The 21,880-nt window shown below is 36.5% G+C and overlaps 2 protein-coding genes across 2 annotated transcripts in view; both read right to left on the bottom strand.

The window, feature by feature from the left end:
* LOC110016037 (ras/Rap GTPase-activating protein SynGAP-like) overlaps window positions 1-4,453 on the bottom strand; it is a 30,918-nt gene extending 26,465 nt beyond the window's left edge. Inside the window, exon 1 of the mRNA XM_020707547.2 lies at window positions 3,689-4,453. Coding sequence (XP_020563206.1) covers window positions 3,689-3,728 — 40 coding nt within the window. The 5' untranslated portion in view covers window positions 3,729-4,453. The remainder of the gene's footprint in view (window positions 1-3,688) is intronic.
* Window positions 4,454-12,126: 7,673 nt separating this feature from the next.
* LOC101161173 (protein CutA homolog) lies at window positions 12,127-21,436 on the bottom strand. Its single transcript, XM_004074531.4, has 6 exons — window positions 20,591-21,436; window positions 20,202-20,350; window positions 16,691-16,750; window positions 16,559-16,604; window positions 16,425-16,474; window positions 12,127-14,107 (listed from the first exon to the last, which is right to left on the bottom strand). The coding sequence occupies exons 1-6, from the start codon at window positions 20,738-20,740 to the stop codon at window positions 14,005-14,007; spliced, it is 558 nt and encodes a 185-aa protein (XP_004074579.1). The 5' UTR covers window positions 20,741-21,436; the 3' UTR covers window positions 12,127-14,004.
* Between the last annotated feature and the right edge of the window lie 444 nt (window positions 21,437-21,880).

Here is a 21,880-nt window from a genome sequence, read left to right on the forward strand (position 1 = left end):
GCAGAAACTATGTCTTAGAAAAAAACATGTTTTGTTAAATGTTGGGTTAAAAACAGCTAATTCTTGATTAGAAGACCACTGAGAACGCTTTTGGCATGATCAAAAGATGATTTTAGTGGGACTTTAACACCTGAAGGAGCTACTTAGGTATAGGAGGGTAGCAACTGTCCCTCACCCCAGCTAAGGACTCCCATAACAGATCATTTCCTAATTCAAATTTAAAATCATCAGCATGGCTTTCAATGGACTCCCAAGTCTCTGTGACCCAAAACCACTGAGGCTTTTGTTCTACTCACTTAGCAGACATAATCATCAGGTCCATATCTTCCTTCCGAGGAGCCAATAAAGACAGTTCTCCTACAAGTTTAATTCAGAATTGAGTGGTTTTTGGGTCAGAGGCCACTTAGAAACCTAAGTTCAGATGACCTTTTACTAACTTTTTCGGATATCTTCTTTTTTAGTAGCCAGAGTGTTTCATAGATCGGAACTATGTGATTCCCATCACAACAGTCATCATCTCCAGTTTCCCCTGTTAAAATTAATTTGAGTATACTCATGATGTCTATTTTTATCACCAATTCCACGCAATTATTCTGCTGCATCAGATAAATTTCTATTATACTGTATATTCTATTCAATTGTGTTATATTCTTTTTCATCACAAAAAACATTTGCAATGCGACTAAAGATCTCTTGTTCCATTACTCCTACAGATATTTGAGTTGACTTCCATTAAAATTGGGTTCATAGTACGATGATTCATTTCCAACCGATAACAAAACACATGCACTGCTTGCAAAAACTCCACAGAACCAAGCCTGCAAACCAAGCTAGAAGAAGAAAATCACACATTATTCAGTGAAGACAAAGGGTGACACGGCTTATCACTGCAGGTTTCCTTTAAACCACAACAGCTGAAAGGATCTTACATTTCAGTTCATAACTTATTGGATGAATAATTGGAAACAACTTTTCCCAATTTGAACTTTTTTAGTATATTTTTTGAGTAACACAAAAAAGAGAGATCAGTTGTGATTCAATGCTTCAGAAATACATTAAATAATATATTAAACTAATATTATAAAAACAAATTAAACTAAGTTGTCTGAGAACATTTGATGCTGGCTGTGTGTTGGTACAACTTGCTAATTTTAAAGCAGTTTTTCACAGTAAAGAAAGAAATCGTACAATTCTCTGGTCAAAGAGGAAATCAGCATTCCTGTTACACTCTGAGACTGATGAATGAAGAAGACTGAGTACAGACAACACAAGGACAACTGGACAAGATTGGAAAGATTGGAGAAAACTAGCGATGATTGAAAAGAAAAAAGGGAAAAAGAGCATTTTTCAACTCCAAATGTTGCTGGATTGTTTATAGATTTTCCGCTGCTTCCACTAATCGGTCTTACTATTGATTACCTATTGGTTTTATATGAATTTATTTTATGTAAATAGACACAAACTGTAAAAAAAAAACCAAATACCTCAAGGAGTTTCCCTGGAAACTGAGAAAGGAACAGATTTTTGCCTTTTTTTTTGCATGAAGAAAAACTAAAATTAGAATACAATCCTAATAATTGAAAGTGGCAAGTTTTTGACCGTTTTTGGCTGCTATTTTAATGAAATGCTGATATGGACTTAGAAATCTGCTGCAGTGTGTAAACGTTTAGTGACAAAAGCTGCATTTCGTTCAATCTCACTTGAATTAAACTGTTGGCTTATGTTTCTCAGAGCTTCTGAACTTGCTCAAGTAAAAAGCATAAAACATTGACATACGGTTCAGCGTATGTAAGGAGCATTAATTAAAACGTCTCTTTGGAAAATCTATTGATTAAAACTATTACATTCAAGTAAACCCAAAACACAGTAGATGTTTTTGAAATAATAATCTATGATTGCATTACAGTTTTGCCTTTGTTTATAAAATTTGGAGGAATTTTGACAAAAGACAATTCTGTCAAAGTTACTTCAAGATACCGTTCTAGTCTAATTTCAAAAATTTTACAAGTATCTTGTGAGTCTTAGTGCGACTCAGGGATAAACAGGTGAAGTTTTCCAGATTCCTTATATTTCTTGCAGGATAATAAATTGTAACTTAAATGTGTACAAACAAACATGTAAACAAGAATTAATGGCAAATCCATTGACATTTTAGTTTGATAATGTTCCACCCACTGTTGTTTTTCCACATCAAACTAGAGCATAATTAGAACATTCTACCACATTGTATGGTGACATGTCTGTAAAATTCAAAGTGTTTCCAGGCATTGGACTGTAATGATGGTTTGAGCATCTTTTGCTGCCATCCCATGTGTGTTGTCCGCTGTGATGACACTTGGTTGTTTATGTGGTATAGTAAAATAAAACTACCATGTCTCAATCCAAATGGTATTTTCCAAGATTGATTACAATCCAATTATTTCGATTTGAAACTATATTATGATAGGTTTGATTAGCAACTTGCCTTAGACAGATCAACCTAATAGAATCGTAGGAATATAATGAATTGTTTCATAATTTAGGATAGCCTCAATTAAGATATATTGTTACACAAGGCTGGGTATCAACAATAACTTCCAGAATCAATTTGATTCAAGTAACCAGAGGCTGGATTGATTTGATCCACGATTACTGCTGTTATGCGTTAGGTCACCAGAAAAGGAAAGGCATAAAAGATCGATCTCTACTTTTATGGATCAATCATTGATTTATTGAGCTTGGATCATTTCAGATCGATTCATCGATTTTATCAACCCAGCCCTATTAGTCTTTTTTTACTATTTTTTTTCTTACCAGATCACTTCCTTAAAACCTGATGATATCTCTTTTTTAAAAGTTAATTTGTTAGTAGAGAATGAATGATTGATTTATATTTAGACCTAATTTGATGGTAAAATGCAGACTTAGCAAATGAATAGGAATGAGGTCATACACAGTTTAGTCAGCATAACTGTGTTACGGTTAGGCATTATTGATCTTTTTTGTTTTGACCCCCTCAAACCTGGTGCTAAAGTCTATAATTAAAGGGCAGAATCCTAACAGACAAGAGTCTTTTGTTGTCATTAAATTGGGGCAAAGTAAAAGTTGTTTCATAACGGGTGTTTTTTCTCTCAAAGCATGATCTGAAAAAGGCCGTGCAGATGAGCTTATGAAGATTTTCCTCCTTGAAGTAAAGAGATGGGGCTAAGATATGTGATGGCTGATGTGTTTTCTCTTGGTGGAGGATCTTCATCCAAACTCTTGTTTCAGGTTGATCTGAATCCCCACAGTGACGATTCAACAACAGCCTCTTTTTTTATTGGAGAAACGCAGAACAACATTTCATGTCACGCCAATCAGCTGCACCCGTCAGGGGAAAATGAGCAAAAAAAAAAGCAGCTTGTTATTAAATCTAGGTCAGAAGAATGAACTGCTCCCTGGTCCATATGCTTGTTCACAGCTGTGCTCTAGGAGTGAGGCAGTCATAGTTAGCAGGAGCTGCACCTTCAGCGCTGCTGTATGGAAGGAAGCTCACTTTCTCTTTTCTGCAATAACACTCATTGAATCATTTCTTACGGCACACTACGGAATTAAGTGACAGAAAATAAATGGATAGATTAATTGGATTTTAAAAAAAGGCAGGACCTAGCAGTTTTGAAGAAAACAAGGTGCAAAAATGGTGCAAGAAAGAAAAAGATGGCATGCTCACCTGAAGGGTGATGAGGAAACACACTTTCTTGCTTCTGCATCTTTCTCCAGCGTGTTTACAAGCTACGGAGAAAAGGAGAGCCCGCTTGCCTCACTCTGTGTTTGGGTGACAGAGCCTCTGTAGCAGCTTCGACAGCGTGAGCCAGCAGGCGAGTAAGGCAGGAGGACGATCCAAGAGAGAGGAGTGGAGCGTCTCTACTGCCTCGCCAAGAGTCATCTATGTCAGCTTCTCCCATTCTCGCTCTGTAGACATCTACCATGGAGCACATGTACTGCAGATGAGGATTTATGACGAGGCTTGGAGATGGGAGGAGCGCCAATGGAGGGAGTAGTAAAGGCTGAAGAGGAGAAGGAGGACGAGGTGCTGAAGAGAGTAAGACAGCAATCACTTCTAGTATTGGCTTAGTCGCTCAGGCAGTGAGCCATCACTCTTCTCTGCACTCTCTCCTACCTTTGCAGTGGTGAACGCTGTTCCAATTCACAAACTACATCAGTTCGGCTGTGCATGGCAGAGCCAATCTTCTGCCAATTTGCAGGCTGAACAGAATCAGGTTGGTACGAAAACAGTGGAATGGTTCTGGTTCACAGCAGTTGAGGCGAAAAAAAAAAAAGAGTCCAAACAATGCTGTTTCATTTCTTTAAACTGTTTGACGGTAAAAAGAACAGCATAGTTTCTGTTCAGATAAGCCGGTGTGTAAGTTCCCACACTGACTGGGATTTGTTTTGCAGAGGATTGGCAGTTTTTTAAGTGTATATGTAACTTCAACATTATTATACATCACTGATTCCTTGCTAATGTTATTCATTTTTACTTTATAGTGTTATTGTCTTAGAACTGTAATGCATGACACATTGACTTCATTTCTTCACAAGTTCACTCTCTTTGCAGAACATAAAGATAAAGTCTGAAAAGACAAAATGTAGTGCAGAGCATTTCAACATTAAAGGGACTTATATTATGCTATCCGCAGCCTTTTATTGTAAACAATGTCCATGTATATGATAATATAATACCTTTGGCACACAAAAGAAGTTTTTTTTTTCATTAAATATTAGTAATTTTCCTGAGTTCTCTTCCAACCCGGAAGTAAGGCGACTCAATCTCTGGGGAACCGGCTTTCACTCCGTGTGGATGTGCCCATTTCGTGATGTCTACCTAGAGTCAGCCTCAACAGCGTGTCTGCGTTTCGCCAACGAAAACACACAAATTTCAAACTGTTGGAAAGATGGACGTCCTTCTAAAACGAAAGTGTTTTTGTCAAACACCAGTTGCTACACAGCGAAAGTGGGTGTGTGTGTTAGCCTAGGGGCGGTGCTGGAAGTGCAGACTCTTCCTAGAAGGGGCTGTTCCTCACCTTGTGATGTCACAATGTGAGTATTCACTCGTTTTCATGGATCGGGAGGGGCTGGGACTAAGAGAGCAGGTTTTTAGAGCAATATTCAGAAATCTGTGAACGGATTAAAATACCGCTTTGGGGCCTCTTTTCGTAAGGAACAAACGTAATACACTTGAAAAATAAAAAAAATTGATTTTGCATGGTGTAGGCCCTTTAAAGACCCACTCCAATTAAAATCATGTTTTTGCTGTTTTTAACATTTTCTTCTTACATTTTTCTGATCATGAAGGACAAATATAAAAAAACACAAACTCAAAATTGAATTTTGAGTATTTATTTATTGAAGTTGTGAATCAGGAGCAGACTAAAAAATGCAGTTTGAAAAAGAGCTTATTTGTGACTTAGAAAACACCCTGGAAAGGCCACAAGCTCTGCTCTGCTACATGGAGGGAAAGGGGGCAGGGTTGCCCTGTGCCAACGTTCCCGCCAACTCATAGGCAAATGAACTACTGTCACTCAATGCAAATAACTTAAAAGATGATCAGAGTGGATCTTTAAGGTGACGGGCAAAGTGATTTAAAAATGAAAACACTTGGAAAGCTCTCAACTTAGGTTATTTTGTGCCCTAAAAATAAAAATATCAGTCAACGTCTTTCAAAAAGTAAAAAAAAAAATAAAAACATGTGGAGAACCTCTGACAGACTAAAATACATGATTTCTAGTTAAGGTGGGTTATTACTTAGTGTCCCATGGGGATGCCAGTGACATTTATAACTTTTTCAGCAATCTTGATATTCCTGCTCTCTCAGAGGACTTTCGGAAAAAATTGGAAGAGCCCATATCGGAGGCAGAAATAGTTGCGGCCATCAAGTCAATGCAGTCAAACAAGTGTCCTGGTCCAGATCGCTTCCCCACAGAATTTTTAAAAAAGATTTTCTAGATTACTCTCACCGGTACTTTGTTCACCTATACTTTATAGAATCTTGTAAATTGGATCGATTACCTTGGTCCTTTTCTGAGGCCTGCATTACACTTATTGCAAAGAAAGACAAGGGTCCTACTGATTGCACATCATACAGACCCATCACCCCTTTGAATACGGATGCTAAGATCCTAGTAAAAGTTTTAGCTCATAGATTGGAGAGCATCCTTCCTACCATTTTTTCCAAAGATCAGACAAGCTTCATTAAGGGCAGACGGGCATATTTTAATATTAGACAGCTCTTTAATACTATCTATTCTGCCCCTGAAGACATACCTGAATGTGTGATTACCATTGATGCAGAAAAGGCATTCGATTGGGTTGAGTGGCCTTATCTGCTGGCTGAACTGGATACATTTGGTTTTGGGCCTGCCTTTAATCTATGGATCAAGTTACTGTATCTAAACCCACTGCTCCTAAACATCAAGCCCCTTTAACTTGCACCCTGGCAGCCAACAGGGCTGCCCTTTGACCCCTATACTCTTCAACTTAGGGATATAACCTCTTGCTTTTGCATTCGCAGCTGTAAAGACCTATCTGGTATTAGGAGAACAGGTGTGGAGCACAGGGTCTCCTTATATGCAGACGACCTGTTGCTCCATGTCTCCAACCCAGCTCAGTTCCTTCCCTCTGCCTTGACATTGCTCAGTCATTTTGGCAGTTTTTCAGGCTATAAGGTGAATATTAAAAGACTGAGCTCTTCCCAGGTAACGAAGCAGCATAAAGCCTATACCTCAATAGTTTCACTCTGAAAGTTGAGCGCAGTAGATTCACTTACCTTGGAGTCACAGTTACCAAAAAATATAAATATTTTGTGACGGAGCGCCTATAGATGCAGTCACCTGCGCACACACACACTCACGAAAGCATACACACACAGTTTTTCCACACATATTAACCTCTCACCGCATTTTCAGACACTGTGTCGCGAGGCGGGCGCTCCTTGGGTGGGTTGTGTTGAGGGTGCACACTCAATGCGCTTTACCGGGATCCGTTAAGAACCGCGAGTTTCAAACGGAGGGGAAAATGTGGGGAAAAACAAATTATTCATGTAAATATATTATTTATTATTGTTTGTAGCATTTTGGGATGGAGGGATTTATTCCTAAATGGTTTGGGATTATTCTGTGTTTTTTTTATTTTATTTTCTTTGTAAATGGGTGGCAGACATTGCCAGAATGACAAGCAAAGGACTAATCAGAGGAATATGCAGAATTCAGCCTAATGGGAGGGGCTTAGATATATATATGTATATATATGAGGGAGAGGTTAGTTGCCGCAGGCGGGCAATGAAGGAAGACATGAATGTGCTCCTCTCCTGTGTAAATGCTGTTGAACCCATGTAAAATAATTTCACTGAGGATTATTGCACTTGGGGATTTGTGGAGAAAAAAATAAACCAGTTGCAATTGGAGCACGGCTGCCTGGATCTGTGAAACACCCATCCTCATCACATATTTATTCAAAGAAAATTTTGCAGTTACTTTAAACCAGATCAAACTCATAGTCCGGCAGTGGTCTTCCCTATCAATGTCTTTAGTTGGACGAGTGAACTCTGTTAAAATGGATATACCGCCTAAACTTCTGTATCTTTTCCAAACTCTACCAATATGCATTACCGGCTCATTTTTTCAGCAACTAGACTCTCTTATATGCTCTTATAAAAGGCAGGGTAAGCAACCTTGTCTAAATAAAATCTACCTCCAAAAAACTAAAATAGAAGGGGGGCTTGCCCCGCCGAATTTTCGCTTCTATTACTGGGCATCCAACTTAAGAAATATTGTGAAGTGGTCTTTCTACTATGACCACTCGGACTGTCCTGACTCGATTGCGCTCGAGCTTTGCCAAGACAACAATCTCTCGCCTCTGACCTTTGTTGGCTCTGGTTTGCCTCTGTGTTTATTGCATCTCTTAACAACCCTATAGTTAAACACACACTGAAGATATGGTCTCAATTTAGAAAACAGTTTGGCCTTCACAGTTTCTCTATTTGGAGTCCTATTGCTATGAATTTTTAAGCCATCTACTATGGATCCAGGTTTCCTGCGGTGGCATCACAATGGTATCACTCGCTTTAAAAATCTACTTATAGAGGATAACTTGGCTTCATTTGTACAACTGAAAGAGAAATTCGATCTTAGAAACTCAGATTTTTTTCGTTACCTTCAAGTACGCCATTTCTTTGTTTCACAACTACCAAAATTCTCAACCACTATTGAAACAGAAAAAAACTGAAAAGATTTTTTCACTAGATCCATCCCGGAAGGGTCTTATTTCTAAATTGTATAACATTATGCTGGACTTTAAATATCGCTCTGTGGATAAATTTAAGATGGCTTGGGAAGAAGATATGGGGCTCCCTATATCAGATGATACTTGGGTTTCTGCTCTTAAATTGGTAAACTAATCTTCATTTTGTGCTCGAGACCAACTAATTCAGTTCAAGGGGGTACATCGGGTCCATATTTCCAGGGTTAGGCTGGCCTCTATGTACCCCACAGTTAGTCCAAGATTTATAAGATGTAACCTTACAGATGCCATGTTCTTTTCGTGCCCTCATTTGAATGTATATTGGAGGACAATCTTTAAAACCAAATCTATTAATAGCCATTTTTGAGGTTGTGAAGGACCAAGCTGTTTTAAGTAATGCCACAAAAACACTGTATAGCCTTTGCATCACTCTTATATGGAAAGATGCCTCTCCCCCTTCTCATTCCCAGAAGCTACAGGATGTCATGTGCTGCTTAAAATTGGAGAAAATTAGGTGTTCATTCAAAAAGTCTTTTGACATATTTGAAGATTTATGGGGTCTCTTTTTGAAAACATTTCCAGTTTTTTAGTAATATAAGCTTACAGCAGCTTAGCTGCATGTGGTAGCACAAAATGCAGGTCCTGTGTGATGGAGTGATGGTATGACTGAGGCAGTGACAGGGAATGGTATGGGGTATTTTGTTTATTTTATTTATTATTCTTACGTATTATTATGTTGTTGTTTTTTCCTTAGCTTTATTATAAACATTTCTTTTAGTAATTTGTCTTGGGTTAAAAAGAAAAAAAGAAAAGTGGTTTATTACAACACTTGCTAGCCAACAAGATGGACATTTACCCTTGTTAACAAAAAATGAAATAACTTGTTTGGCTCTATAAAGTCTTTTAGGACTTTGTAGACTCTTTTATTCAATTAGAAATAAATAAATTAGTGACTGACTGTAGAGTTGCTCCATACTGAAGCATTTCTTGGGAGTCACAAGTCTCAGCATACAGCTTTCATCTATCCTCCTACATACAATCTCCCAGCCTTTTATTTCCTGGCATCTACTAACTCTCTGTATTGGCAGAGAATTCAGCCCTTTTCCTTCCTTTTTATTCATATTTATGCTCAAAAAGTAAAGTTTTAAAGGTTTAGCTTTAGTGTCTAATAAATGTTCATCTTGTTCGGCCCGCAACCTAAAGCGTTTTGGATTTAAGTCCACTGTCCAATTTGAGTATAGAAAATTCATACTTTTTTTGTGTGTGTGAAATGGCCAAATAAAAATAGGGAACACCAAAGCGTGTTCTCAAATTGTGTGTATGCGGTTGGGGTTACTTACCCAGGCAGTAAGTTAGTGTAGAACCACCACTGCTAACCGGCAAAACAACTCAAACAAAACCCCATACAACACCGAAAAAAACCCCAACAAAATGTTATTCAATGCTTCCCCTCCTCCCCAGCCGATGGTTTAGTCCAGGTGAGCAGCTAATTAGCCCCCAGCTGATTCTCCTCTGGTTCTTCTCCTTGTGTTAATCCAAGTAGACCTCCTGTAGGGGTCAGCCTTGGTTAAAATTAACCTGTTGGCAGAACCTGGACCTGACGGAAACAAAACCAGCAAATGTCCATGCAGAATACATGACCTGAGGGTGGAGGGACGGCATCCTCACACTGACTAAAAACAGAAAAAAAAAGAAAAAGACCAACCTGAAGCCACATCATAACAGATACGACCTGCTTTATATGAGCTCAGCTTATAGTTCAAGTGCTGCACTTTTTTAGCTTAAGAAGACAAATGTTTCTGTGTATGTTTGAGCAGCTGCATGATAAATAAGAGAGCATAACAGCAATATACAGTGGATTTTCTGTATTGTTTTGTCAAGGAGGGTGATCCAACACTGTTTGCCTGTAGGTACCCCAGCAATTTTCCAATGCAATCTGTTACGGTTGTGTGTAATTAGCCCATTTATCAAATAAAATATTCAACATCTGTTAAACTGGACTCAATTAATCTGACTAAATCATTTTTCTCTTTTGACTTGGTTTAATATTACATTTTTGCACAGCACCTAAACAAATTTATGGTTGTCAATAGTAATTTGTAAATAAAATGAATTAAACTGATTTAGTTAGTTGAAATAACTAAACATGCAATCATTCTAGGAGTTGGAGAAGCTAAAACATACCCAAGTTTAGTGAAACTGCTGGATTTCCTGAATGCATATGTGAATATAATGGTATTTTATTGTGAAAACCCTTTTTTTAAGCAACACACTACACTGACATGTCAAGATATTATAAATACTATCGTTTTCTGTTTTGTGTTTTACTTAAGAGATGTCAGAATCATGTAATCTTTCAAAATAATTGTATATATTTAGAAAAAAATGCATGAATCAGTTCTTAAAAGAGATTGTTTGACTTTATATCCGCCAGATGGAGAACTTTTCTCTGCAGAAAAACAAGACATTATGATTATACAAGGAACCCAAGCGTTTTTTCTTTTTTCTTTTTTTTTTATATATAACTTTAGGTATAAAATCTTTAAAATTTGAATTTAGGGTATAGAATATTTGTTCACAAATATTCATTCAGTCTTCAAATAAATATAAGCTGTTCTTCAAAATAATCTTGTAGTCATTTTAAACCAACAGTGTTGGATATAAACTCTCATTTGTTATTTTTAATATTCCTATTTTATACAACTATTTGTATTTATAGTAAAATAAAATAAAAACAATATAAAGAAATTTTTTATTATTATTATTTTACGATAATGATTAGCTTTGGGCCTGTAAAGGAACAATATAAGGCTTAGCAGTTTCTGATTTTTTTATTAGCATTCACTCAGATCATTAAACATAAATGGAATGTTTGTCCACAAAAGAATAGTGAGGTATTACCTTTTTTATCAAAAATAAACTAGAAAAAATTACTTTTTTATATTGAACTATACTATAAACTATTGTCTGTCGTGCTATGGCATCTTATTGAGACTTGGGTGTTATCTTAACAGAGATGCTAGTTTTAACAAATAATCCAGAACCAAATGTTTCTAAACTTTCTATTGATCATAAATTAACTTATTACATTTTCCAACAAAACGAATTTGTTTTTTCAAAAGATCAAATTGCATGAATAGTAACAAAAAACAAATATTTCTAGAAGTAAAACTTTGTCATGGGAGACGCGATTTTAGAAATGAATGTGATCTAAAAAATAACTACAGTATATTTTGTGACAAGCAGATGGAAAAAAGTCAAAACAAAAAGATTGTTAATTAATCCTAATTTGATTTTTGGATTTGTGTTTACAACACAAGAGATTTGTAGTAAAGCTAATGCCTCTCCTTTTCCATTTGACAGTGAATCTTTTTTATAGTATCAGCATTTACCCACTCTGAAATCTTAATTTCAATAATGGACATAAACAACAACAATAACCGTTCTTTATAAGCAAACGCAGCAGTGGTGAAGAGGTTGAGCGCTCGCAGATTCCCGGGTTCTTCCAAACAGCACTTGTTTTTTTTTCCTTTTTTCTTTCTTTTAAAGCAAATTTTATGATGACTATTTATGTTTTCAATCTTTGCACTGTTATGTATTGTAATTTGAATACATTTTCCTGTTTTGTGAAGCACTTTGTGTACAAATTGTACTATACAAATAAACTTAACAGCTCCTAATTCCCAACAATTTGAATAAAGAAATACTCAGAAAAGCAATTTTAACCATAATATACATCATAAATGTGTTATGTCTTCATAAAAATGCAACAAATATGTTAAAAACACAAAAAACACAATTTTCATGGTATTGGGTTTTTAAATCAGTAAAAAAATACAGGTTTAATTAAATGTAATAAAAAGTCATTTATGGAGGGAAAATTGTTTATTTTTGCAGTTTTACTATCATATTACGCTGACTGGAAATCATTTCTCTGACTATTGAAAGAAGGGGGAATTATTGCAAATTGCAGTAGCACCATCTAGTGTACATTTGTTAAAAGTGCAGGAGCATCCTTTGGTGGTTTCAGTTTTTTTATTTCCCTTTTTCCTTCGCAAGATACATCTATATTTAGTCAGCAAAGCACACAAGTCTCTTAATACACCAAAAAAGATAAATAAATAAACCCTAAACACATGGAACGAGCATCAACATTTTGGTAAAACATTCTGAAACATTTTCATTGTATTGTCTCGCATTTCATTTGTTCCCCGGACCGGACGGGGAGGATTACAGCGGCTCTGCAGACGCAGCACCAAACTGGAACCTTGTCTGCAGTTCTTTTGTCCAGTCTGATGGCAAAAAGTCTTTCTGCATAACAGCGCTTCATGTGTTTTTTCGTTTTTTTCATTTTCCAAAGCGCCCCAAGACCTTTAATGCAGTGGACTCAAACCAAAATAACAGGACTGGTGTGGGATTTGGGAGAATAATCTGTTCAATATTAATGATATTGTTTAACACAAGAGTTTTTTTTGTTGTTGTACTTTTTTCAATCCTAAAGTTTAAAGATAAAGAAGCTTCACCACACAGAGACTTTCTCTTGTTAGAACCTGCTCGCAAAAAAAACAACAAATATATGAAATATTTAAAAATATGATAATTATACTTGAAATGTTTCCTGTTTAAGGAAAGGGTGTTGCGTAAGTACATATGATATGTATATCAATGCTACAAAGTGGAAACCCGTCATCCACTAAACGTTTAATGATCAGGAATGACAAAAATAAAATTAAAGAATGTTGAAGAATTGACTTAACTAAAGCTGCCCTAAAGAGCCCAAACTGAGCCAATTTAAACCTTACCTGTGATATAAAACATCACTGCATAACCTTTGGACATTTAAATACATTAGATAGACAAAAATTATTGAAAATGTACTAATACACATGTCTAAATCTACTTCAAACTTGTATTTCGAAAAATTAAACGTTTTGTTTCAAGCCAGTGAGCAGAAAAAAACAAAACAACAAATCAACTTTGGCCTCTTCTCCAGGATTTTTAACATCCAACATTTCAACATCTACAGACAAACTATTTAGCCAAAAGAAAATCCCTGAACTGAGACAAAGAAGGAACATTTTAAATCTTCTACTCTAATATGAAGAAACAACAGATTGCCGTACCAATAAATAAGCTTAAAATAAAAAATTTCTGCAAAAAAAAAAAAGTTTTTTTAGTTGTTTAGCAATTTAGTTGTTTGTTTAAAATTTTTAAAAAAGGAAGGAAGTACTTGGTCACAACTTCCTGATGCTTCACATTCCAATTTTGGCTTCAAAAGTTCATTTGATCTGGAGAAAACTGAAACTGAAACGCAACAATCTAGACTTGTTTGTTGTTGTTTTTTTGATAAATATATGTAAATTACTTTTAAACTAGCATTTTGCTTTAAACGTTTGTAATAATAATTATTTGAAAAGCTTCAAGTTGGGTTTTGCAAATGCTGCACTCTGCTGGGCTTAGTTACATGACGTCTAAATGCTGCATCTCAGAAAAGTGAGTCGTGAGGAATTGGAATCATACAGTCTATTTGTCCAAATTTCAAACTTTTCCCTGACAGTTTGATCTTCAAGTGATTTACTGAATAACATTGATCCCCAGTTTCTTTTGAGGGAACCAGTGCAATTCAAAAATAAGCACACCTCCTACCGACTGGCCTTGGAGTCGACAAGGCTTTTTCAGGGTGTCCTCTTGGATCCTTGTTGAGGCGCGGTCACTGAGCAACCCAGGATTTGGTTCCAACTGCAGGGATCAATCATCCGGAACGGCTTCATCAATCCACTTCATGTAATCCAGACTGCCGTCCTCCACTGGGAAGCTGAGGATTTCTGGGGTCCCATAGGGATGGACGGACCTTCAAAAGGGGCCGCAAAACTCATCACAGAGCTCAGAGTCCAGCTACACTCGTGATTGAGGAAATAACAGTGGCTACACACAAAAAGAAATCTGTTTATACAATGAAATTCAAAAAAGCTGCAAATTACAAAACAGATGTCCTTTAAGTGTCCTTTAAGTGCTTTTATCTTAAAAAACAGATTAAAGTGTTGACATTTATTGTTTGTTACTCCTCTGTTTCTTAACTATTCCACTCATAAAAGCCTATTTCAGATATGATTTCCATTTTCTTTCATAGTTTTACTTTTATTACGCTTCTGACTTGTCTTTCTAAACTTGTTTTTTTAAGGCATGATCTATTGGCCGGATCGCCCTTGCAAAACTTGATCTCAAAGGGTCTTTTCTGGTTAAAATAGGGTTAAAGGTCCTGTATCATGCTATTTTTTAGCCTTTCAGAGTAAATGATATCCATATATGATAATATATTACCTTTGACACACTAAAGAAGGAAGTTATTTTCAAACCCCCGTTTTTTCTACTCAGAAGTAAGATGACTCGATGTCTGGGGAACCGCCTTTCGCTGCTTGAGGGTGCCGCCCACATCCTAACTTTTGCAAAGATGGATGTATATTGTGCATGGAAAAGGAAGCGTTTTGCCAAACACTGCTAGCTCCATGGAGAAAGTTGGTGTGTGTATTAGCCTGGGGGTGGTGCTGACAGAGCAGACTCTTCCTGGAAGGGGCTGTTCCTCACTTTGTGATGTCACAATGTGAGAATCTGCTCGTTTTTGTGGATTGGGAGGGGCTGGTGCTCAGAGAGCAGAGTTTTAGAGGAATGCTCAAAAATGCATGAAATAATCAAAATAGTGCATTGGGGTTGTTATAGTGAGGAATAAACATTAAAATACACTTCAAAGCTCAAAAAGATTATTTTGCATGATATAGGCCCTTTACACAAAACCTATTATAGATGCCAACTATCTCGTTAATTAGAGGCATTCACAAAGAAAAGGTAAACATTATTTGTGATATTTGTCATAAACAAGAAAGGGACGCTTTGAAGTTTTTTTGTTTATTTTTATTTAATTATTCTATATCGACAGGAATAAAATGAAAAAAGGTCAACAAAGCCTCCGAAAACCCACCCTAATCCTTAACTAATAAAAAAACGATATAGTGCAGGACTATGTAGTGCCCTGAATTGTATTGGCAATTAGGACACCATCCCCACTATTTTTTTTTCCCTTTAAATAGCGAATATGACATCATCAATTTCATGACCTGAAAATTAAATTGATATGGAGCCTTTTACTATATATGCATCTACTAAAAACATTGCTGGTTTATTAAAATATACATTTAGATAAAAATGTTGGCTAAAATTGTTCAAACACAATACATTGTGGTCTATATTCACCAATCTAGTGAGCATTGATGCACACTGGTTTTTCGCAGAGTCTCCTGGGAAATTTTTAGGGCACTTGGTTTTGGAATTGTAGATTCGGACAACACTACAAAATGAGGAACGCTTCATATAGGGCACTATGTAGGGAGTAGTGAAGGATAGCAACCGAAGAGCACATGAACATGGAAAACAGAATTGTGAGGCTCAAAAATCAAGTAAAATATGCATATTTTCTTCTTAAAAATAGCTTCTTTAAAAAAAAAAAAAGACTGTTGTTTAAAAATATGACAACAAACAAAACAAAGACTTTTGACAACAAAGAGCGTAAATTAGCCTTAATAGTAATAAAGTGGAGTAAATAAAAATATAAATCTTAAAAAGCTGGTGCAACAAGTAGATAAACACTAAAAAAATTTAATTTAAAAGAAAAAAGTCCAGATTTTATACAATCCACTCAAATGGAATAATTCTGTATTTGGTCTTTCATCGTATTGAGGCTCATTTAAGGCTGTGAGAGTGGATTTTTGTGTGTGGGTGTGATCCTGGTTTTGGTGCGACTGCTATGGAGGATACGACCACAACAATCCAAATGTTTTGGCTGATTTTTTTTCAACAAAAGCCAACCAAAGGACAAAACTGTGGGAAATTTGGGGGAAATTCCAGGGCAAAGAAGGTGAAATGCAGAGTCATGATCAAAGAGGAGACATCTCTTTTTCAAGCTCAAAACCAACAAGTGAAGTTGTGAAGGAATCAGTGCAGCTAATAACAACCCCGTATTTCCATTTGTCTGCTAAAACTGAACATTTCGTTTTTAATAGAAATACAATGCCACATTTGTTTTGTTCATTTTCTGCCAAATAATAAAAAAGGAACAAATCTAAATTGAAATTTCTAGGATTTCCACAGTAAACTCACTCAAAAACAGCTCTTACCTCACATAATTCACGACTTGCTGGATTTTGGAGCTCCTCGTCTTCACCAGCTAAAACAGGAGTTTGGATTTAATGACACACACACTTTTGGGTTCATTTAGCCGGAGAACTACACTTCACCCAGAAACACTCACCATCAGGATTTCTGTTGCATCCTGGATCTCGCTTTTCCAATAATACCTGAAAATACCAGAAAGAAAAAAATGTTCGCAGACTTTCAAATTTCAGAAGCAAAAAAAAAAAAAAAATTCTGCATAGGCGTTTACATTGTGGAGGTTCTGTAGAGGATGTTAACACTGGCTGCAAGTCGATGCTCCATGACGCCCCTGAGGGAAAAAAAAGCTAAAGCAGAAGGGAAAATTGAAAATCAACATAAAAAGAAAACAATAAAAACGTAATATGAGGTCACAGACACTACTTTTTTAAATGTAAAATACAGATCTCAGCAAGCAGAGGCAACTAAAGTGAACAACTGCAAGACTCCCAAACGTTGTTTCTGATAAAGCTCAGATGAAATATTTTATTGCGGGTGCGCTGCGAGGTGATTTCCATAACATGAATCTGCTCCGCGGTTCCTTTCCTGTCCTGTGCTTAATAGATGGAGCTCATTAGCATGCAGCTGAACCGCCATCTAAGGCTATGAGAGTGCAAACGCAGCGCTCCAGTCAATTTGCAGCTCTGACATAATTTTCTCCGCTGCCGACAGAAAAGTCCGATTTGTCTGGAGTGGAATGACTCTGAATCACATAAATCACTTTGGCACATGTGCAGAACGTTACCGTAGACCAAAGCTCGATCTTCTGGTTAGCACGCCGAACAAACCCACTTTGCAAAACAGCACGTGATCTGCTGGACTGATAAAGAGATAGATGGCGCTCTGTTGAGTCGACACAAAGTTATTGTTTGTGTACAGAAAACAGAAACAAACCAAGATCTGTTTAAATTAGACTCGGTTCATAGTGGGATGGAACAGTGTCCAGCTTTTTTAGGTTTAACTAGGCCTGTGGGTCATTACAGCTCAAACCGCGATTCTTACTATTTTAGATATTATGGGTGCTAAATGTTTGTCTTTTTACTGAACGTGTGAAAATTCTTATCACTTCAAACATTCCCCCTTAACACTTTCTCTGTCAACGTCCTGGTGAATTTCAGCAGTAGACAAAACGTTAATGTTACTTTGGATTATTTTACAACAAATCCTAAAAATGTTCGGCAGTTTATCCTATCCTCAAGCTTTAGCTGATTCCAGTTCCAGTAGAAGACGATTGTAAATGAAAACGCAGCAACACCTCAAAAAAAATGTAACAACTAGAAAACACTCACAGTCCTTTCATCTAAATGGACAGCAGTGTTTCTAACAAATATGTTTTAATATCAGATTTTTTTTACATTTTTAGTGGAAATACCAAAAAACTTTCAAACTTGAGATAATCATTTTACAGAGGTGTTCCAGTATGGTTGCCAAGCAACAGTCATATGATGTCACATAATTGGTGTCACCAGATTTTCGTGATGTCAACTATTTATTACATTTTTTTTTATTCAAATTGTTGAATATATTTAAAACAAAATAACTTTTTAAAACCAATTTCAGTAAACTGAACTTCAGATTATTTTTTTTCCATCTATGAAAAAGATGATAGATTTCGTTTGAAAATGAGAACTTTCCCCGACATTTTATTTTGAAAGGTGATTTACTTAGCCTTTACATATAGTTTTGTTGATAAACTTAAAAATCAAACATTATTCTGCAATTTTACATAAATAAATACATTGCCTGACGTGTATTTTTTACTATAGTCTAATTATATGTGCAATGATAGGAAATTTGCGATGTTGGACATCACAAATATTCTTGCTTGTTTAGATCGTTAATATCCGAGTATCAACCTCAGCTTGCCCCCAAACTCTTCCACCTTTAACCCCTTGTGCTATCCTAGTGGGTCATCTAGACCCACTAGACAGTGCGCTGAAACTTTTTTCTTCAATGATTTGTGATCTTCACTGGTGTCCATGGATTACATGAAATCTTTCCACCTTTATCCACCTTTGTCATGGTAGGGAGAACACGTCAATGTAAGGGTGGGGTCATCTAAGATAGCACAAGGGTTAACTGGATTCAAAAATATAATATAAATTATTTACCATAGAATAGCCAAAGTTTATAAACGCTAAACACCAGTTGGTTTAGAGAATAACTTTTACTAACTGATCAGATAAACAGAAAGCTCTACAAATGAACTGGGACTCTGGGATGTCGACAGAGACGTTAAAACACCGGAGAGTTTTTCGAAGTAAATATGGATTATGAGTAGATGAGACAAGGACGATGCTCTCTCGTATCGTTTCACCATGATGGCTCTCAGAGTGGTGGGGAAAGAGTCTGAGCATGCCCAGAAGCTGAATCTGCTCTCAACTGCCACCAGGAACCAGTTTTAAATGGGAATGTTTGCTAATGATGCTTATCTAACACGCCTGCCACCTGATGCCTGGCCAGCAATGAAGAAATCAGTGAAAAAACAAAAAAACACACGCATTGTACTTGATTTCTGCACTGTTTTAAACTGAGCTAGAAGCGATTTCAATGAGTCGCTGAAACACCTACAGGACGAGCCGTCCCAAAGATCTCATTTGACTCGGCTTTTAGAGACGGAGGCGGGTGTTTAAGCTGCAGACGATCTGACCTTGAATGCAGAATTCCAGTCCTTTTAAAGTATTTTGGATGTTTGCAATTGTAAAATTGATGACCACACATGTAAGAAGGTTTTTCATCAGGCACTAAAATTTGTAAATTTCAAAAAATATTTAATTAAGTCCAGAATAATTTTAATACCAATGTTATACTTGATACTGTCATATTTGTTACATCTCACACAGATCTGTCCTTTACTTCTTGTAGGCATTGTTTGCAAATAAAACATGGAGTTTCTTTGTCATCATTAGAAACACGTAGTCATGACAGCGGTGAACTGAACCATAAAAAAGGGGGCCGTCAAGCCAGACGCCATTCAAAATCCCTCATAGTATGTTTTTTAAGGGGTGACGATGACTAAACAATTTGCCAAATTCTTATTTTTAATATAAAGCTTAATAAAACCTTTTTTGACATTAGTTAAGTAGATAGACAGACTCCATTCTGCTGCAAAACCTAGGCTAAGTTCAACTGTGCAACCAGTAGAATACATGCCATTATCAGGCCGAATTTGTATTATTTTTTATTTATCTTGCTCTAAAGTTTTTTTTTTTTTTGTAATCTTATGGTTCTGCAAATCATTCTGGTCTCTGTTTATATTTGTGTGAGTGTGGCGAAAATGTGTTGTTGTTTTTTTTTTTATCAATTTACCATTGTTTATCTCGATTTTCTTCACACCTGAAGGATGTGACCTCTGTGGGACACTTGCTTTATTTTATACTCGGCGGGGACAAAAATGCAGGAAGCCAGATGCCAGCTAAGACGAGGAAAACAAAGACGTACAAAGATCCATTTGTCTGCCAGTGGATGCACCAGAACCAACAGGAGCCGATTGTTGTACCAACGTCCCTCCTAGGATTTTCCAACTGCACTTTTATGTCTGCTCCTGATTTATAACAATTTGATAAAAAACAATACTCAAAAACGCAATTTTAAAATGCATTATGATTATCTTTTCATATGCCCTCCATCATAAGACAAACAAGTGCCCGAGACAGAGGTTGAAAACACTAAAAACATGATTTCTATTAGAGTGGGACTCAAACTCCAGGAACTAAGAAATGCACCACTTTGTGCATCTTTACCTGGCAATTTCCTTCGCTGTTTGCTCATTGGGGCTGTTGATGAGAAGAACGGAGTGGTGGCCGGCTACGTAACTTCCGGTTAGAACCGACTTGAGGCGAACCCCGATGGACCACAATGCCGGATACAAAGACATGAACAGGAACAGAAACTGCGGGGGCAATATTTGTACCAACAATACCGTTAGAATAGCACATTAAAAAAAAAAAAAGTTTATGTTTTCGAACTAATTTATTGTCGTTTTATTTTCAGGTCGAACTGAGACCAACCTCCAATCCTTTTGTCAGTTAGTTAGTCACAGAAAGAAATGAATTAAAAGTTGTTTTGTTTACACGCTTCTCCCTTTAATTAAACGTTTTAAATGCCAGAGCGGGACGGTTTGGGTTCTCACCAGGCCGGTGAGCAGCAGAGACGAGCGGAGCGTTGGGGTCTCGCGGCATCGTTTGAGCAGCGACTCCATCCTCGCGGCACCACAGAGTGACATCAGCAGATTCCGACAGGTGCTGACACCCCGGGCCAAACTGCGCCGAACTTCCTCCATAAGTTTCCCCCGACGCTGTTTTTTGACTCCACAAGAAGCCTGTGATTTCTCATAACACTTCTGTGCTCTTCAAAGGTCCCCGGAGATCAGGAACTAGGAATCTCAAAACATTCAAAACAGCAGTGTGTTTTTTTTAGGTCAAGTGGTAAAATACAGTGACAAAATGTTGGGTGCTTTGATTGGCTGATTGAAACGTCTATCATAAAATCCAACCAATAAGACTGTAGTATGCAATTTAAGCCCGGCCTCTACCCCTGCTGTCATAATCGGCTTACTTTTCCTTAATAAATAAGCGGTTGAGTTGTTGATGAAACATAAAAGCAAAGTTTGTGGTGTGTAGATAACACAACTATTGAAAAAAAATTGTAAATTAATGTCCGTCACTTTCTCGAGTGTCAATATAAAAACAGAATGGTATTGATCCCACAACAGAGGACTTGATTTGATACCACAGCTCAACATAAAACACCACTAAATGACTGCTTGAACACAAACAAAATACAAGATTGTCATAATTACAGAGCTCCACACAGGCCCTATAGAAAATATAAGTTCTGGTTTTCAGCTAAATATTTTGTGTAGTAGAAATCTTGGAGAATTTAGCACACTCAATGACTAAAGAAGTGCATTTTTAATAAGGGAAAGTAAATAAATACAATATTCTGGCTTGATGAGTTTTTAACACTTTTTTAAAACAAACTTGCAGCAAGATTAAATTAGTAAAAGTTTTTTTGTTTTTAATAAGGATTTTCATGTTTCAGCATTTTCTGACGGTTGCACGTCTTAATGATTTACATTATTAACCCCAAATACAAGGTCTATTTGAACCTGTACTGTTGATATTTAACCAAAAAGTTGAGCATACTATTCATACCTGACTCCGCTCAAAGTTATTTGATGAAGTTTTTTGTTGCTTTTTGTTTTTGAAATAAGTTTAATACTATTTTATATATTTTTTTTTAACCTAGCATAGTGAACTTTATTTTTACAAGATTATAACATCACAGTTTCTCGGTCTTGCCTAATAAATCACATTATTCCTTTATTTGAGCAGTTAAAGTTTGTAATTGTTCTGTTACAGGGTGCATCATGTTGAAAGTTTATTCTAATGTTTTTCCTTCCATCATTCGGTTAAAAAAT

This window comes from Oryzias latipes, chromosome 12 (genome assembly GCF_002234675.1).
Source record: "Oryzias latipes chromosome 12, ASM223467v1".
In the NCBI taxonomy this organism is placed as follows: Eukaryota; Metazoa; Chordata; class Actinopteri; order Beloniformes; family Adrianichthyidae; genus Oryzias; species Oryzias latipes.

Excerpts from the sequence above, each read along its gene's own strand:
- LOC101161173 (XM_004074531.4), bottom strand. The coding sequence starts at position 20,740 with ATGGAGGAAGTTCGGCGCAGTTTGGCCCGGGGTGTCAGCACCTGTCGG. Across the intron at positions 20,351-20,590 it reads CTCTGCTGCTCACCGGCCTG|TTTCTGTTCCTGTTCATGTC; the intron begins GTGAGAACCCAA and ends TTGCCCCCGCAG. Across the intron at positions 16,475-16,558 it reads ATGCAACAGAAATCCTGATG|CTGGTGAAGACGAGGAGCTC; the intron begins GTGAGTGTTTCT and ends CTCCTGTTTTAG.